The 19,371-nt window shown below is 44.4% G+C and overlaps 1 protein-coding gene across 5 annotated transcripts in view; it reads right to left on the reverse strand.

The window, feature by feature from the left end:
• Window positions 1–17,381, reverse strand: part of LYPLA1 (lysophospholipase 1) — a 54,966-nt gene extending 37,585 nt beyond the window's left edge. Inside the window, exons 1-2 of one of the 5 annotated variants that reach the window (XM_034966099.3) lie at window positions 17,132–17,381; window positions 16,286–16,317 (exon numbers count right to left, since the gene is read on the reverse strand). In XM_034966099.3, the coding sequence (XP_034821990.1) occupies window positions 16,286–16,317; window positions 17,132–17,200 (101 nt within the window). In that variant the 5' untranslated portion in view covers window positions 17,201–17,381. Of the gene's footprint in view, window positions 1–16,285; window positions 16,318–16,726; window positions 17,050–17,131 lie in introns of those variants that run through there. The other 4 variants (XM_034966098.3, XM_034966101.3, XM_063606760.1 and 1 more) reach the window with 4 other exon arrangements.
• Between the last annotated feature and the right edge of the window lie 1,990 nt (window positions 17,382–19,371).

The following is a 19,371-nucleotide window of genomic DNA, read 5'->3' on the forward strand; positions in this document are numbered from 1 at the left end:
CAAAGAAAAAAAACAGAGAAGACTCAAATTATTACAATCAGGAATCAAAGAACAGACTACTACTAACTTGACACATAGAAAAGATTATAAGAGAATAGTATGAACAATTACATGGTAATAAATTAGATAACCTAGACTAAATAGACAAATTCCTAGAATGACACAAACTACCAAAAACGGATTCAAGAAACAAAATCTATATAGGCCTGTAACAAGGAATTGAATCAGTAATCAAAAGTCTCACAGAGAAAAGCCCAGTACCACATGGCTTCAAGGTGAAGTCTACCAATCCAATGTTTAAAGAATCCTCCTCTCCCTCTCCCTCTCCCTCCTCTCCCTCTCCCTCCTCTCCCTCTCCCTCTCCCTCCTCTCCCTCTCCCTCTCCCTCTCCCTCCTCTCCCTCCTCTTCCTCTCCCTCTCCCTCTCCCTCTTTGCACGGTCTCCCTCTGATGCCGAGACGAGGCTGGACTGTACTGCCGCCATCTCGGTCCACTGCAACCTCCCTGCCTGATTCTCCTGCCTCAGCCTGCCAAAGGCGCGCGCTGCCACACCTGACTGGTTTTTGCATTTTTTGGTTGAGACGGGGTTTCGCCGTGTTGGCCGGGCTGGTCTCCAGCTCCTGACCACGAGTGATCTGCCAGCCTCGGCCTCCCGAGGTGCCGGGATTGCAGACGGAGTCTCGCTCACTCAGTGCTCAATGTTGCCCAGGCTGGAGTGCAGTGGCGTGATCTCGGCTCGCTATAACCTCCACCTCCCAGCTGCCTGCCTTGGCCTCCCAAAGTGCCAAGATTGCAGCCTCTGCCCAGCCGCCACCCCATCTAGGAAGTGAGAAGTGTCTCTGCCCCGCCGCCCATCGTCTGGGATGTGAGGAGCCCCTCTGCCTGGCTGCCCAGTCTGGGAAGTGAGGAGCACCTCTTCCCGGCCGTCATCCCGTCTAGGAAGTGAGGAGCATCTCTGCCCGGCCGCCCATCGTCTGGGATGTGGGGAGCGCCTCTGCCCCGCCGCCCCGTCTGGGATGTGAGGAGCGCCTCTGCCCGGCCGTGACCCCATCTGGGAACTGAGGAGTGTCTCTGCCCCGCCGTCACCCCGTCCGGGAGGTGAGGAGCATCTCTGACCAGCCGCCCCGTCTGACAAGTGAGGAGCCCCTCCGCTCGGCCAGCCGCCCCGTCAGGGAGGTGGCGGGGCAGCCCCCGCCCGGCCAGCCACCCCGTCCGGGAGGTGGTGGGGGCAGCCCCCGCCCGGCCAGCCGCCCCATCTGCGAGGTTGGGGGGGGCGCCTCTGCCCGGCCGCCCCATCTGGGAAGTGAGGAGCCCCTCTCCCGGCCTCCACCCTGTCTAGGAGGTGTACCCAACAGCTCATTGAGAACGGGCCATGATGTCAATGGCGGTTTTGTCGAACAGAAAAGGGGGAAATGTGGGGAAAAGAGAGATCAGATTGTTACTGTCTGTGTACAAAGAAGTAGACATAGGAGACTCCATTTTGTTCTGTATTAAGAAAAATTCTTCCGCCTTGGGATGCTGTTAATCTATAACCTTACCCCCAACCCCGTGCTCTCTGAAACATGTGCTGTGTCCATTAAGGGTTAAATGGATTAAGGGCGGTGCAAGATGTGCTTTGTTAAACAGATGCTTGAAGGCAGCATACTCGTTGAGAGTCATCACCACTCCCTAATCTCAAGTACTCAGGGACACAAACACTGAGGAAGGCAGCAGGGCCCTCTGCCTAGGAAAATTAGAGACCTTTGTTCACATGTTTATCTGCTGACCTTCCCTCCACTATTGTCCTATGACCCTGCCAAATCCCCCTCTCCGAGAAACACCCAAGAATGATCAATAAATACTAAAAAAATTAAAAAAAAAAAAAGAATCCTTCTCCTCATCCCCCCCGCCCCCAAAAAAGAAGGAACACTTACTCATTTAGAAGGCCATTATTACTCTGACATCAAAACCAAAGGGTACCAAAAAAAAAAAAAAAAAAAAAAAGACAGCCAAGTGTGATGGCTCACGCTCGTCATCCAACACTTTAGGAGCCTGAAGTGGGGGGATTGCTTGAGCCCAGGTGTTCAAGACCAGCCTGTGCAGCATAGTAAGACCCCACCTCCACAAAAAATAAGAAAATTAGCCAGGCATGGTGGTGTGCACCTGTGGTCCCAGATACTTGGGAGTATGGTTTGAGCCTGGAAGGTTGAGGCTGCAGTGAGCTGTGTTCACTCCACTGCACTCTAGCCTGGGTGACAGAGCGAGACCCTGTCTCAAAATGAAAATCACAGACTATCCCATAGGAATATAAATACAAAATCCTAAAAACTACCAAACCAAATCTATCGACATATAATTAGGATTATACACCATGACCAGGAGAGATCTTCCCTAGAATGCAAGGGTGGTTCAACATAAAAATTTAATAAATACAATACACCATTTTACCAGAGATTGTAGCCAGGGAAACTGGCAAGATAAATGGCATTCAGATAGGAAAGGAATCAGTAAAATTCCCTCTCATGATCTTGTGAGCTGAGTATCTTATGATCTTATATACAGAAAATCCTATGAAATCTACAAAAACATCCTAAGAGCTAATGAGGTCAGCAAGATCCCAGGATATAAAAAACTTATCAAAAAGGTATATTTCTATACACTAGCAATGAACAATATAAAAATGTAATAAAGTCAACAATTCCATTCGTCATAGTATACAAAAGAATAAAATACTTGGAGGAATAATTTAACAAAATAAGTGAAGGACTTGAAAACTGGGCAAGGCATGGCAGGGCATGCCTGTAATCCCAGCTACCCGGGAAGCCGAGGCAGAAGAATCGCTGGAACCCAGGGGAGGCAGAGACTACACTGAGCCGAGATCGCGCCACTATATTCCAGCCTGGGCTACAGGGCAATACTCTGTCTGAAACAAACAAACAAACATAAAAATCATCAGGATGAAAAACTGTTGTGCTGCAAAACATACTACCAAGAGGGTGCAAAGACAGCCCACGCAATGGGAGACAATATTTACAAATAATGTATCTGATAGGAGTCTAGTGTCCAGACAATATAAACAATTCTTATAAATCAACAACAAAAAGGCAACCCAATTTTTAAAACGGCAAAGGATCTGAACAGATATTTCTCCAAAGAAAATATGCAAATGGCCAATAAGGATGTTTGAAATGCTTGTTCTCTGGTGCCATAAAGAAACAGCACTTGAACATAAATTTAATTTATTTAGTAAGGCCATTTTTACTTTCTGCAGAAAGGGTACACTTGCCAGTAGCTGTGTCACGAGAGTACACCGAACAAAGGAGACAGAGTCATTTATAATCTGACAAGTCCACCCTACTGCTGTGTCTGGTTTCCATTGGCTGGAACGGGACCTCACATTCTGTTATTTGTCCCAACTGGCTAGCAACTTAGAACTTTTTAAAAGAGGCAAAGGTAGAGGAGAACAAAGGAAGGAGGAAGTTAACTTGTGGAATGCTGAGAAAGATAAAAACACTTTTAAATAAGGAAGAGGAACAGACTACGACCTAATGCTTCCTTGGACCAGTATAAGCATGCCAGGGCAAATATTTAGGCTAAATTGAGGGAGCTAAGAACATAAAGTACATTGATTTCTTTATTACGGCTAGCAGATATTTAAGAATGTTAGCACCGGTCTTTGAATAAATTTTGCTTTTAAGAGAAGTTACTATTTATTCCTAATTAGATGGGGAGGAAAATCTTTGAAGAGGGACGTCTATTTTACTTTTTTCAAGGACATGAGATGATGCTCAACATTAACCATTAGGAAATGCAAATCAAAATCACAATGAGACACCACTTCACATAGAAATGGATGGCTATAATCAAAAAGACAATAACAAGTGTTAACGAGGATGGCGAGAAATCAGAGCACTCACACACTGCTGGCCATTTATCTTGGCAGAAGTGTAAAAAAGTGCAGCTACTATGAAAACTGTCCTGGAGTTCTTCAAGGGTTAAACATAGAGCTACCATTGACTTAGCAATTTGACTCCCAGGTATATACCCCAGAGAATTAAAAACATATGTCCATACAAAGTCTTGTACACAAATGTGCAGAGTAGTATTACTCATTAGAGTCAAAAAGTAGAAACAATCCAAATGTTCATTAATTGATGAATGAATTATTTTTATGTGAATTTTCTTAAGAGACAGAGTCTCACTATATTGCCCAGGCTAGACTTGAACTCCTGGCCTGAAAGGATCCTCCTGACTCAGCCTCCCAAGTAGCTGAGACTACAGGTGCATGACACCATGCTCAGCTAATTATTTACTTGGCAATGAAAGAAAGCAGTACTGGTACATGTTACAAAATAGATGAGCCTGAAAAACATTATGTTATAAAATGAAAGAAGCCAGATGCAAAAGACCAAATATTATCTGATTCCATTTCTACGCAGAATAAGCAAATCCACAGAAACAGAAAAAGATAGTGGTTGCCAGGGAGGGGAATAAGTAGTCTGCAGATGAATGTTGGGTTTCTTTTGGGGATGTTGAACATATTCTGGAATTAAGACAGTGGTAATAGTTGAACAACTCTGTAAATAAACTACTGAACTGTATACTTTAAAAGAGTGAAGTTTTTGGTATGTGAATTATATCTCAATAAGTACAGTAGTTCCCCATCAACCACAGTTTTGCTTTCTGTGGATTCAGTTACCACCATCGAAAAATAGGTGAGTACAGAACAAGAATATATTTTGAGAGAGAGATCACATTCACATAACTTTTATTACAGTATGTTGTTATAATTATTCTATTGTTGTTGTTCACCTCTTTGCCTAATTTATAAATTAAACTTTATCACAGGTATGCATGCATAGGAAAAAACATAGTATCATAGGGTTTGGTACTCTCTGTGGTTTCAGACATCCCCGGGGGGGGGGGGGGGTCTTTGAACATATGTAACAATACTAACACTAATATGTATATATTAGAATGTATATACTAATACTGTAATAATAAGTAAGTGGCAGGCCAGAATTGAACCATGGGCCCTTGTTTGCCAACCTCTTTTTTTTTTTTTGAGATAGGGTCTCACTGTTGCGCAAGGTGGAAGTGCAGTGGCATCATCTCAGCTCACTGCAGCCTCGACCTCCCAGGCTCAGGCGATCCTCCCACCTCAGCCTCCTAAGTAGCTGGGATTACAGGCACACTCTACCATGGCTGGCCAATTTTTTGTATTCTTTGTAGAAGGTGGATGATACGGTTTGGCTGTGTCCCTGCCAAAATCTTACCTTGAATTGTAATAATCCCCATGTGTAGGGAGACCCCCTGAAACTATTGCTACGGAATAAAAGATGAAATGCTCCTGATTATTGTAAATACAAAATTGCATGCAGGATTGTGTAAAGACAATGCCAGGTTGGACTGCCAGAACGAGCCAACAGTGTGTGATGTGCTTCCCCCTGCAAAGAGCCTATGAATGGATGTGCAATCACGGAGGATTCACATCACCAAGATTCCTATCCCAGAAAAGCAGATGTTCATAGCTCTGGGAACAGAATGCGACCCTTGTGGAGAGCCTATAAACGGACGCACTGGGGGTGCCTGTCCACATGGATAAGATAGGGCTATAAACGCCCTCATCTTGCCACGGCTCTTCTAGGCCTCTTTAGGGTTAAGACATACTCCCCTTCTGAGAATTTCTGGTCTAACCAGTTGTCTAGCTTCACATCCTGTTTCTATGGATTGTTTGTAACCAGCTTTTGCTGCAACTGTTACTGCTGATTAATATCTTGCTAATCATAGGTTATGGAAAGACTGTGTTTCTGTTTTAAGGCTCTATTAGAAATTACTGATGCACACACTATATTGTAAATTCTTATCTCTGTATACTGTACTTCTACGTACAAATGTACTATACTTCTACATACAAATGTTATGCTAAAGAATTATTTCATCCCCATGTGACCATCTCACCTCATAATCAAATGACCCTAAATCCCTCACTAACCTACCCCCGCCCTCACTAAACTAATAAATGCTGGTATATCCAGTGCATTGTTGGCACCGCGGGACCAGAAGACAGTGACCCCCCTGGACCCAGCTTTCACTATCTTGTGTGTGTCTATTATTTCTCAACCTACCAATCTGCCTGGGAACAAAGAGAGAGCCCCATTGCATTGCGGGCTGCTGGCCAGATCCCGCAATACCCATGTGTCAAGGGTGGGACCAGGTAGAGATAATTGAATCACAGGGGTGGTTTCCCCCATGCTGTTCTTATGACAGTGAGTTCTCATTTGATCTGACGGTTTTATAAGGGGCTTCCCCCTTCGCTCAGCTCTCATTTCTCTCTCCTGCCACCCTGTGAAGAGGCGCCTTCCACCTTTCCTGAGGCCTCCCCAGCCATGCAGAACTGTGAGTGAATTAAACCTCTTTTCTTTATACATTACCCAGTTTCGGTAATTATTTATAGCAGCAAGAGAACTAATACACAGGGTTTTGCCATGTTGCCCAGACTGATCTCAAACTCCTAGGCTCAAGCCATCCTCCCACCTCAGCCTCCCGAAGTGATAGGATTACAGGTGTGAGCCACCATGCCTGGCTCCAACCTCCATTCTACATAAGAAATACTAAGAACCAGGCAGGGCATGGTGGCTCATGCCTGTAATCCCAGCACTTTGGGAGGCCGAGGTGGGCGGATCACCTGAGGTCAGGAGTTTGAGACCAACCTGGCCAACACGGTGAAACCCTGTTTCTACTAAAAATACAAAAATTAGCCGGGCACAGTGGCGGGCACCTGTAATCCCAGCTACTCAGAAGACTGAGGCAGAGAATCGCTTGAACCCAGGAGGCGGAGGTTGCAGTGAGCCGAGATCACGCCACTGCACTCTAGCCTGGGCAACAAGAGCAAAACTGTCTCAAAAAAAGAAAAAGAAAAGAAAAGAAAAGGAAAGGAAAGAAAAAGAAAAGAAAAGAAAAGAAGAAAGGAAGGAAGGAAGGAAAGAAAGAAAAGGAAGGAAGGAAGGAGAAATACTAAGAACCCTTATATGAGAAAAAGAAATAGGAACCTTGGGTTCTAGTCCCCACTCAGCCACTATCTAAAAGTGTGGTCACAGACAGTTCCGTCAGTCTGGTGGTTCTCAGAAGTGTGACCCCTAGACCTGTACTATCAGTATCCAATGAGAACTTGTTAGAAATGCAAATTCTGGCCAGGCACACTGGCTCATGCCTGTAATCCCAGCACTTTGGGAGGCCCAGATGGGAAGACAGTTTGAGCCCAGGAGTTAGACTAACCTGGGCAACATACTGAGACCCTCATCTCTACAAAAACTTTAAAAAATAGCCAGGCATGGTGGCATGCAGCTGTACTTCCAGTCACTTGGGAGGCTGAACCCAGGAGGTCAAGGCTGCAGTGAGCTGTGTTCACGCCACTGCACTCCAGCCTGGGCAACAGAGTGAGAGACCCTGTCGAAGCAAGGAGGAGGAGGAGGAGGAAGAGGAGGAGGGGGAGGCAGCGGCGGCAGAGGAGATGGAAGAGGCAGAGGCGGCGGCGGAGGAGAACCCTGTCGAAGTCAGGGGGAGGAGGAGGAGGAGAAAGACGGAAGAGAAGGAGGAGGAGGAGGAGAAGGAGAAAGAAGGAAGAGAAGGAGAAGGAGGAGAAGGAGAAAGAAGGAAGAGAAGGAGAAGGAGAAAGAAGGAAGAGAAGGAGGGGGAAGAGAAGGTGGAGGAGGAGAAGGAGGAGACAGAGAGAGAAGGAGGAAGAGGAGGAGAAGGAGAAGAGAAGGAAGAGGAGGAAGAAAGAAGAAAGAAGAAGAGGAGGCATGCAGACAAATTCCTTGGTCTCATTCCAGACCCACTCAATCAGAAACTGGCAGTGGGGCCCAAGAATCAAGTCTTTCAAGTGATTTTGATGCATGCTATAGTATGAGAATCATGCCTTTCTAGTTCTCAGTTTTCCCATCCATAATCAGGAGCTAGATGTACTGGATGATTCAAAGGTCTATACAGGTTATAAAAATCTGACTCCAACCATATTAATATAAAAAGGATGGCCAAGCTGTAGCCAACTCTTTTGATAATTTTCAATGACAATGAAAAACTCAAGATTTAAGAATTCTGGCTGGGTGTAGTGGCTCACACCTGTAATGCCAGCACTTTGGGAAGCCAAGGTGGACAGACTGCTTGAGCTCAGGAGTTTGAGACCAGCCTAGGCCACATAATGAGACCCTGTCTCTACTTAAAAACAAAACAAAACAAAACAAAATCAGGACCTGTGTGGTGGCATGCACACATATTATTTCCATTTGTTCATTATCCTGTAGTAATATGGGTGTAGAACAGAGATTCTGTCTGGGTTTGTAAAAGAAACACCACTCATCCCCAACCCCATTCATGTAGCACGTTATTCTTATGAACTCTCCTATCAGTCCCAATCAGTCTTACCAACTAACTAGACAAGGAAAAAAATGACCTAAGACAGATCAGATTCTTGACTGAACACCAGAAGTAGGGTTGATATAAGTCAGAGCTAGGATCGTTCACTTTTGGATAACACGAGTGTGTCCACACTGAGAATTATGCAAATCTACAGAAAGAAGCAAGTGAGAGACCATAAGACCAGGGAAAGGTAGTGAGAATAATGGTGTAGTTGAACAGTGTTCCCCCCAAATTCACATCCACCTGAAACCTCGGAATGTGACTTTATTTAAAAATAGGCTCTTTGCAGATTTCCTTAGTTAAGGGTTGAGATCACACTTGATTAGGGTGAGCCCTAAATCCAATAACTGGCGTCCTCCTAAGAGGAGGAGAGAACAGAAACACAGCAAAGGTCACATGAAGACAGAGGCAGAGGTTGGGGGTATGGTGCCTGAGGCCAAGGAAAGCCGGGAGTTATCAGAAACTGAAGAGGCAAGGACGGATCTTCCGTTAAAGAGAATGTATGTGGCCCTGTTGACAGCTTGGTTTTGGACTTTTGGCCTGTTTAACTGTGAGAATGAACTTCTGTTGTTTTTAATCCATCTAGTTTGTGGTTATTTATAATGGCAGCCTTAGGAGACTAATACATGTGGTGATTGATGCTCCTCGTATGTCTCGCCCTTTAATTCTTTATTTATTCATTTATTTGTCCAACAAATACTTAGTGCTATTACATGTCCTATACTATTCTAGCACTGGGAATACAGTATTAATTTAAACAAAACATAAAAAAATCCCTGTGCTGAGGTATATTTTATGGTATGTGAATTTTATCTTAATGAAAGTTTATTAAAGAAACCTTTGCCTTCATGGACTTTATATGCCAGTGGGCTGCCCTTCTATCCTTCCACAAATTCTAATTTTTGTTTAAGCTAGTTGAACAGTTTTCTATTCCTTGTAATTAAATGATCTCCAAATCACATTCTATAATTCTATTATTAACAGTTCTTGATTACAGGAAGACTTGCAAACTTATTACGGTCACAAAACATATCCATGTTGCCAATTTATTTTAAATCCTCACCTTGTTTGACCTCTCAGTAAAATCTGATCCAGTCAACCACTTATTTTATCTTTCAAACATTCTTCTCTATACTTTTATAATCTCCTTGGTCTAGGAAATGTCACAGGGACTGGTAATACAGATAAGTAATTCCTGGAATACATCGGGGCTGGGGAGTAGCAGGGAGGGGGACACATGAAGAGAACCAAGCTTTCCACCAGGTCTTTCCTCCTCCTTGTTTCCCCTTAATTGGAACTGAGCTTTCAGGTGTGATATTCAGCAGATGGGGAGAGTTCCCATGAATGAAGCATAGCTGTGAGCTGGTGTAACTGGAGGGGCGCACTCCACAGTTGCACTGTTGGCCAGAACCCCCCAAGAACAGAAGTCAGGTTCCTCACGGAATTACAAATATGGAAAGGGAGAAGGCTATAATAAACCCTGTGGTGCTGGGCTGCAATTGGAAGAATCATTATAAACTCAAGATTTTGAATACTTATAAATACTAAAACTGATATGTGTGTACATATGTATGTATTTGCATATATTCTTAGCTCTGTCCACTGCAAGGGTCTAGATCTGGGAGCACACATAGCATCCAGATCTCACTGTCTACTAAAAGGAACCAGGGTTCTTGGAAAAATGGCTGAGTCCAGGACTAGAGCAGGAAACATATAACACAATCCTAGAAAAAATCTTGTACCATAAAGTGAGGAAGTGATCAAGTAAGAATGAGGATATGTCCAAAAGACACCGAGTACTAGCTTGAAAGGGTTACTGTGGCCAACTAAAGGACAATTTGAACATCAAAATAAATAACTAGATTGTTATCCTCTGAATACAATAGGAATCCAAGAGTCTGTACTGATTTGAAATTTTGCAACAAATGAGTATCTACATAAGTAATAAATAAAGGAGAAAGGAAAGCTCTACCCCACAGTAGACTGCTAAATAATAAATCCAGAATGAAGGAATTTTTTTTTTTTTGAGACTGAGTCTCACTGTCGCCTAGGCTGGAGTACAGTGGCACCATCTTGGCTCACTGCAACCTCCAGCTCCCAAGTAGATGGGACAACAGGCATGCACCATCCTGTCCAGCTAGTTTTTTAATTTTTAGTAGAGACAAGGTTTCGTCATGTTGGCCAGGCTGGTACTGAACTACTGACCTCAGGTGATCCTCCTGCCTCAGCCTCCCAAAGTGCTGGAATTACAGGCATGAGCCACTGCACCCAGCCAGAACAAAGGAAATTTAATGAAAAGACCATATTTTAACTTTAAACATTTAAATATCATAAGATATTCGGCAACTCCCACAACAATAGATTCTGGCAATAATCATTAATGGGTGCTAAATCCATGGGTGAACATATGGTGGGGATCAGGAATATGTTATAATATCAAGGTATCTCCCCACAAAATATTTTTTAATATTTTAATTACATATTCAATATTTTAAATATTTCACATATTTATTATTTTAATGTGGAGAAACCTGGCAGACACCATCTTAACCAAGTGATAAAACACATCAATAACAACAAAATCATCATGAGGTCTGCCTAATATGATGCACTGTTATGGACACAGCAACACCCCTATAGTGTTACTGTCAAAAAGGCATAAATCACAAAACATCAGATAAACCCAAACTGAGGGACATTCTACAAAGTAACTGGCTTACACCTTTTTTTTTTTTTGGTAGAGACAGGGTCTGGCTGTTGCCCAGGCTGGTCTCAAACAGCTGGGCTCAAGCGATTCTCATGCTCAGCTTCCCAAAGCACTGGTATTACCATACCCGGCCTGTATTCTTGACAAAGTGTCAAGGTCATGAAAGACAAGGACTGTTTCAGAATAAAGAAAACTAAAGAGAAATGATAAGTAGAGGCAATATGTGATCCTGGACTGATAAAGGACATTATTGGCTCAAACCAATGAAAAGTGAATGGAGCTGGTGGATTAGACCGTAGTATCCCATCAGTGTTAACTTCTTAATGATGGTTGTACTGGAGTGTCCTGGTACTTAAAAATGTACACTGAAGAATCAAGCTGTAATGAGGCAACACGCCTGCAACTTATTCTTTAATAGTTCAGAAATATTAACAATTGGGTAATTTGGGTGAAAGGTATAAGGAACTATAAATGTTATTTCTGCAACTTTTATGTAAATTTCAAGTTATTTAAAATGAAAAGTTAAAAAGTTTAAAACATAACAGAATAGAACATAACCTATTAAATAAATCTGAGTCCAGGCATGACACAGCGGTTCATGCCTGTAATCCCAGGGAGGGACTGGGAGGCCAAAGTGGGCAAATCACTTGAGGTCAGGAGTTCGAGACCAGCTTGGACAACATGGCAAAACCCCGCTCTACTAAAAATACAAAAATCTGACTGGACACTGTGGCTCACGCCTGTAATCCCAGCACTTTGGGAGGCTGAGGAGGGCAGATTATGAGGTCAGGAGTTTGAGATCAGCCTGACCAACATGGTGAAACCCCCCCGTCTCTACTAAAAATACAAAAAAAATTAGCCAGGCATGGTGGTGCGTGCCTGTAATCCCAGCTACTCATGAGGCTGAGGCAGGAGAATCACTTGAACTCAGGAGGCAGAGGTTGCAGTGAGCCAAGATCACGCCACTACACTCCAGCCTGGACGACAGAGCGAGACAAGGTCTCAAAAAAAAAAAAAAAAAAAAAAAAAAAATTAGCCGGGCGTGGCGGCACACACCTATAGTCCCAGCTACTTGGGAGGCTGAGGCAGCAGAACTGCTTGAACCTGGGAGGTGGAAGTTCAGTGAGCCGAGATCGCACCACTGCACTCCAGCCTGGCTGGGTGACAGAGCGAGATTCTGTCTCAAAAAATAAACAAACAAATAAATAAATAAATAGAAAATAAATCTGAGTCCATACTAACTAAATGGGGAGTAGCAGATTAATAAACAAAATGGAATGACAAAAAAAAAGGAATGACAGAATTGGAAAATCACACTGTAGAAATGATTGACTCAAGCAATTATCAATGGATGGTAAAAATATTGGGTGAAAGCTTGATGAACAACTTGCATAGTCACAAAGTATCCCCCCGCAACTTGCTTTTTAATTACAAAAGGAAAGTAACTGCAGTCGAGACCTGGAAGATACCACCTTAATCAAAAGATCGAAGTTACAACAATAAAAGGACTCAGCATCATTAGTCTACTGATGCGTGCAATGAATAGGACATATTGTTTACATGGTATTTATACCAGAAATGCATAAACTGAATCTAATCATGAGTAAATACACAAACCCAAATTAAAGGACTAGCCTGTTCTCTGCAGAAGTGTCAATGTCGTGAAAGACAAAAGAAAATCTAGGGAATTGTTCCAGATTAAAAGAGACAAAAGAGACTAAAGAGATGTGATAACTAAATATAATGTATGACTAGGGAGGAGATAGCTATAAAGGATATTAATGGAACAATCTGGCAAAGGTTGAATGCATAATATATTAGATAATACTAAACGTCAAATTTAATGGGATAACTTTTCTGTGATTATATAATGTTTAAAATACCCTAGTCCTTCTCACCCACAGTTTTGTTTTCCATGGTTTCAGCTGCCCACAGTCAACTGTGGTTCGAAAATATTACATGGAAAATTCCAGAAATAAACAGTGGGGGATGCTCTAAAACCCCTAGTGGATGCCTGAATCCATGGATAACACCAAACCCTATATATACTATGTTTTTTCCTATACATAATGCTTGTGATAAAGTTTATTGTGTAAATTAGACATAGGAAGAGATTAACAATAATAAAACAATTATAACAATATGCCAGCATCACTTCTCTTGCACTTTGGGGCCATCATTAAGCAATGTAAGGCTTATTTGGATAAAAGCACTACAGGCTGGGCGAGGTGGCTCATGCCTGTATTCCCAGCACTTTGGGAGGCCGAGGCAGGCAGATCGCTTGAGGTCAAGAGTTCCAGACTGGCCTGGCCAACATGATGAAACCCCGTCTCTACTAAAAATACAAAAATTAGCCGGGTGTGGTGGTGCACGCCTGTAGTCCCAGCTACTCAGGAGGCTGAGGCAGGAGAGTTGCTTGAACCTGGAGAGCGGAGGTTGCAGTGAGCCATGATCGTGTCACTGCATTCCAGCCTGGGTGACAGAGCAAGACTCTGTCTCAAAAAAAAAAGCAAAACAATACCACAACAGTTGACCTGATAACCCAGATGGCTACCAAGTGACTAACAGATGGTGAATGCATATAGCATGGATACGCTAGGTAAAGGAATGATTCGTGTCCTGGGTGAGACAGAATGACATTTCATCACAATACTCAGAATGGTGTACAATTCAGGCCAGGCATGGTGGCTCATGCCTGTAATCCCAGCACTGCGGGAGGCCGAGGTGGGTGGATCACTAGAGGTCAGGAGTTCAAGACCACCCTGGCCAACATGGCAAAACCCCATCTCTACTAAAAATACAAAAAAATTAGCTGGACGTGGTAGCACGCGACTGTAATCTCAGCTACGCCGGAGGCTGAGGCACAAGAATCACTTGAACCCGAGTGGCAGAGGTTGAAGGGAGCCGAGATCGTGCCACTGCACTCCAGCCTGGGTGACAGAGTGAGACTCCATCTCAAAAAATAATAATAAAATAAATAAAAAAGAATGATGTATAATTTTAAACTTATAAAGTATTTCTGGAATTTTTCATTTAGTATTTTCAAACCACAGTTAACCACGGGTAACTGAAACCATGGGAAGCAAAACTGCAGGTAAGGGGAGACTACAATATCTTAAATATTAAATTGCCACTTGTCAGGCTGACAGGTTCAAAGTTTCATCATGCACTCACGGAACCAGTCTAGAGTCAGCCTTTCCTTAGCATTATCCCACCAAATAATTTCAGAACTGGAGACCTTTTTCTTTCATCACAACAGGTTAAAAAGGAGGATACTTTTTTAATATAAACTTAACTTTTGGTCAAGATGTAATGGATGTTCTTGGTATTTTTGATCCTAATAGTCTTCACCATTTTTACTTTTAGCTTCAGTCTGTGGAATCTGCCTAGACTGAAGGTTTTTTTTTTGCTTGAACTAATAATTCAGGCATAGAAGTGCTCATTATTGGCAAAGTTAGAGGGTAGCAACCTTCTCCCTGACTTGCAACATCAAGAAAGGTTTGGCCATAAAATAGAGATTCTGCTATTCGAGTTTCATTTGGTAAAATAAGTTCATCATTTTCACAGGACCACTGGATTGCCAGAAAGAGTGCTGCAACCTTTTCTGTAACTCCATACAAAGTTTGTATTACATAACTCGACTTATTAGGCAAAAAATAGGAATCACTTTTAAGTGGTGGCTCACGCCTGTAATCCCAGCACTTTGGGAGGCTCAGGCGGGCGGATCATTTGAGGTCAGGAGTTCGAGACCAGCGTGACCAACATGGCAAAACTCTGTCTCTACTAAAAATACAAAAATTAGCTGGCATGGTGGCAAGCAACTGTAGTCCCAGCTACTCGGGAGGCCCAGGAACCCAGAAGGTGGAGGTTGCAGTGAGTCAAGATCACACCACTGCCCTCCAGCCAGGGCAACACAGCAGACCCTGTCTCCAAACAAACAAACAAAAATCTAGCCTAATGGCATTTTTTTTTTTTTTGAGTCTCACTCTGTGGCCCAGGCTGGAGTGCAGTCATGCAATCTTGGCTCACTGAAGCCTCTGCCTCCCAGGTTCAAGTGATTCTCTTCTCTCAGCCTCCCTAGCAGCTGGGATTACAGGCATGCACCACCACACCCGGGTAATTTTTATATTTTTAGTAGAGATGGGGTTTCACCATATTGGCCAAGCTGGTGTTGAACTCTTGACATCAAGTGAACTACCCACCTCGGCCTCCCAAAGTGCTGGGATTACAGGTGTGAGCCACCGCGCCCAGCCCCAATGGTTCATTTTAAAGAAAATTTAGTCGTTCTGGGGCTACTTTATCAAAATTTATTTATCTTCAGTTTTCCTCTATTTCTGCAATTTTTCAACAACATTCATATTTTGCTTAAGTTTCACAGATTATCACCAATTTAAACATAAAAACAAAAACATCTCAATATAGAAAAAGTTTGAGTAAAAGATAAATCATGTATCTAAAGTTAGTACAACAGGCCAGGCTCAGGCAGCTCCCACCTCTAATCTCTGTGCTTTGAGAGGCTGAGGCTGAAGGATCACTTGAGCCCAGGAGTTCAAAGATGCAGTGAGCTAAGATCCTGCAACTGCACTCCAGCCTGGGCAACAGAGAGAGCCCTTGTCTCTACAAATAATAACAAAAGAAAAAAGCAAACAAACAAAAAATAAAATAAAAATAAGTAGTTAGTACAACAAATTGTTTGATAAGCCTCCAAATAAATCTTTGAGTTGCCTCCCCTGCCTTTCAACTCATTAGAGTGAACATCTAATCCCTCTATTCAGAATGCTGCATGCCTTATGTTGCCACTAGTTCTCTTATCAAAATCAACTAGTTCTTCTCTTCAATCTGCTCTGAAATTTTAACTGCTCTGGAGAGCTCTCAATTGCACACCGTCCCTACTAACATTCCACGGATCTCTGGTATCCAATACCCAAAGCAACTAATGAGGAATTTGCAATTTTAATATGTTCCAGAAACCAGAGTTAAAAAATCAATAAACCCACGATGATAAGGGGAAAATTCTGAGGGTTTTCAAAACATAAAATCACCGAACTGTAAGATACATTAACTGGCAATCTTTTAAAATACCATTTTAGCGCCCTTAAACATTAAACCTTTGAACGCGTAAACAAAAGTTGCATGACCCAGTTTCATTACTGTTACTATTAATAATAGTGGTACCTACCCAGTATCTCCCAATCCATGCAGGAAAATCACCTATAAGAGAAGAGGAAAATTAATAAGCAATGCCTAAATAAGCCCACACAGGATTGTTACACACTAGCTTTGCTTAAGGTGGAAAACGGAACGAAACCTACGAGAGAATTACACAACACTATCTTCGGCGACTTAATCTCTAATGACCTCTTTTAAATGGCAAAAATTCTGATCAACTTCTCCCTTTATTTCCTGAGATAATGAATGGGGGGGGGGAGCACTGAGAGGTCCCAGTTAGACACTGAGTGCAAATGATCACATTCTAAGAAAAACAGTTTATCTCTTTCAAGTCAAATCAGGAACATCTCACATATCCTGTAGAATTTTTCCATTGCAAAAGCAAGCTTCCGGAGGCAAAAATAAGTTTGACTTTTCATACACGAGTTTTCTAAAAAACAGTACGTCTGACCTTGTAGGACACTCAATCTTCAAACTTCTTTCATTGAGGATAAGAGTGCGAGGTGACAATAAGGCGATTTCCTGGCAGACTTAGGTTTCCCTCACCCACACACCAGGCAGAAACACGCTGCAGAGGCTGACGCCGTGCCCTAGGCCGGCCCGCGGGGGTCCCGGGGCCGCACTTTCTCCGCAATGCAGGAAGGAGCTGGGGACTGGCCCTCGCGCCGGCTGTGACCCCCCGGATGCCCCCGCCCCCCGCGGACCCGGCCGCGCGGACCATTCGCACCCCACCCGGGCCGGGAGGAGCGTCCTCGTCCGCAGGCCGCCACGCGCCCGCAACGCCCACACCGCGCGAGGGGCAATCACCGGTGGCTGGCCCAGTGGACCCCTCCGAGCCCACGCCTACGCCACTCACCGCAGCGGTGGCCTTCCGGGCGGCGGGCACGATGGCGGGCAGCGGGGTTGACATGTTATTGCCGCACATACACCGCCTCAGCTCACAGCGCAAGCGGAAGGAAGAGCGGGCGCCCGGCCGCGGCCCAAGGGCGTGCGAGCGGCGAGTCCCGGCCGGCCCCACCGGGCGCACGCTCAGGCGCGTGCGCGCCAACGCGGCCCCGCGCTACCTTCCGCGCGCGCCCGCGCGTCCAGGGTCCGCCCTGCCCTGCCCCTCGCCCGCCGCCTCTCCCTCGGCGCCTCACAATGTCCGGGCGGCTCCCTCCCTCCGATTGGCTGCGGCGGCAGCGCGGACCTGGCTGCGCTTTCGCCACACCACGCAGCCTGCGCATGCTCAGTGCTAGCTGGGGAAAATGTGCTCTCAGGTGCAGGCTGAGGGCTGGTCTCTTGGGTCTTGGTTTAGGTTTTTGCTTTTCTGGCGCTGTAGTGAAAAGAATGAGCCCCAGAGCCAATTCACCCAACCCCAGGTGCTCCTTGGTTTCCTGCGGCCGGGGTCTATTCATTTGTAAAAGTCTGGATGGACTGGGAGACGTTGATGGAGCTTTTGCAGTATTTCCGTTTGGGGCTACAGCAGTATGTAGATTTGGGTTCAACTTACCTTCTTTAAACTTTAGTTGGAAAGGGTAACATTTGTCACCAGAAATCCACTACTTCCCTAACTTGATCGACAACACTTATTGATGTACGGATATTGACACAGTACAGGTTTAAGTGAGAGGTAAAGCCAGCTGGTCTTCTGGGTCGGTTGGGGACTTGGAGAAATTTTCTGTCTTACAAGAGGATTGTAAAATGCACCAACAGCACTCTGTAGCTAGGATTGTAAAACGCACCAATCAGCACTTTGTGGCTAGCTAGAGGTTTGTAAAATGCACCAATCAGTACCCTGTAAAATGGGCTAATCAGTGTTCTGTAAAGTGGACCAATCCGCAGGACGTGGGCAGGGACAAATAAGGAAATAAAAGCTGGCCACGCCCCCCCTCCCCTAGCCGGCAGCGGCAGCCCTGGGTCCCCTTCCACGCTGTGGAAAATTTGTTCTTTCACTCTTCACAGTAAATCTTGCTGCTGCTGCTCACTCTTTGGGTCTGTGGGACCTTTAAGAGCTGTAACACTCCCAGCACTTTGGGAGGCCGAGGCGGGTGGATCATGAGGTCAGGTGATTGAGACCATCCTGCCTAAGACGGTGAAACCCCGTCTCTACTAAAAATACAAAAAAAAAAATTGGCTGGTCGTGTAGTCCCAGCTACTTGGGAATGGCATGAACCCGAGAGGCAGAGCTTGCAGTGACCTGAGATCACGTCACTGCACTCCAGCCTGGGAGACAGAGTGAGACCTTGTCTCAAAAAAAAAAAAAAAAAAAAAAAAGCTGTAACACTCACCACGAAGGTCACAAGCTTTATTCTTGAAGTCAGCGAGACCATGAACCCACCGGAAGGAATCAACTCTGGACACATAAGCATGAGACTAGACTGCCCTTTTCTGCACAGGTGCCTTTATGGCCTGAAATGTAGTTACTCAACAAATGTGTTGCATATCAAATACATGGTAGGATCTGGAAGAGAGCACAAGATAGAAACACTTAAAGCCAAAATGCCCTGACCTTCAGAAGTTTACAATTCAGTGAAGGATATACTGGAGGCCGGGCGCAGTGGCTCAAGCCTGTAATCCCAGCACTTTGGGAGGCCGAGGTGGGCGGATCACGAGGTCAGGAGATTGAGACCATCCTGGCTCACACGGTGAAAACCCGTCTCTACTAACAATACAAAAAAAAAAAAAAATTAGCCGGATGTGGTGGTGGTTGCCTGTAGTCCCAGCTACTCGGGAGGCTGAGGCAGGAGAATGGCATGAACCCAGGAGGCGGAGCTTGCAGTGAGCCAAGATAGTGCCACTGCACTCCAGCCTGGGCAACAGAGCAGGACTCCATCTCAAAAAAAAAAAGGACATACTGGATACCATCCTTAGAGAGTAAGGTTGGGAAGGAAGCTGTAAAAAAAACAACACTCCATTTCTTTCACACGGTAACCAGTGTCAGAGGCGTGTGAACCACAGCAACTCCATCTTAAATAGGGGGTGAGTAAAGTAAGGCTGAAACCTATTGGGCTGCATTCCCAGACGGTTAAGGCATTCTAAGTCACAGGATGAGATAGAAGGTCAGCGCAAAATATAGCTTATAAAGATCTTGCTGATAAACCAGGATGCAGTAAA

The sequence above is a fragment of the Pan paniscus genome, chromosome 7 (genome assembly GCF_029289425.2).
Source record: "Pan paniscus chromosome 7, NHGRI_mPanPan1-v2.0_pri, whole genome shotgun sequence".
NCBI classification, from domain to species: Eukaryota; Metazoa; Chordata; class Mammalia; order Primates; family Hominidae; genus Pan; species Pan paniscus.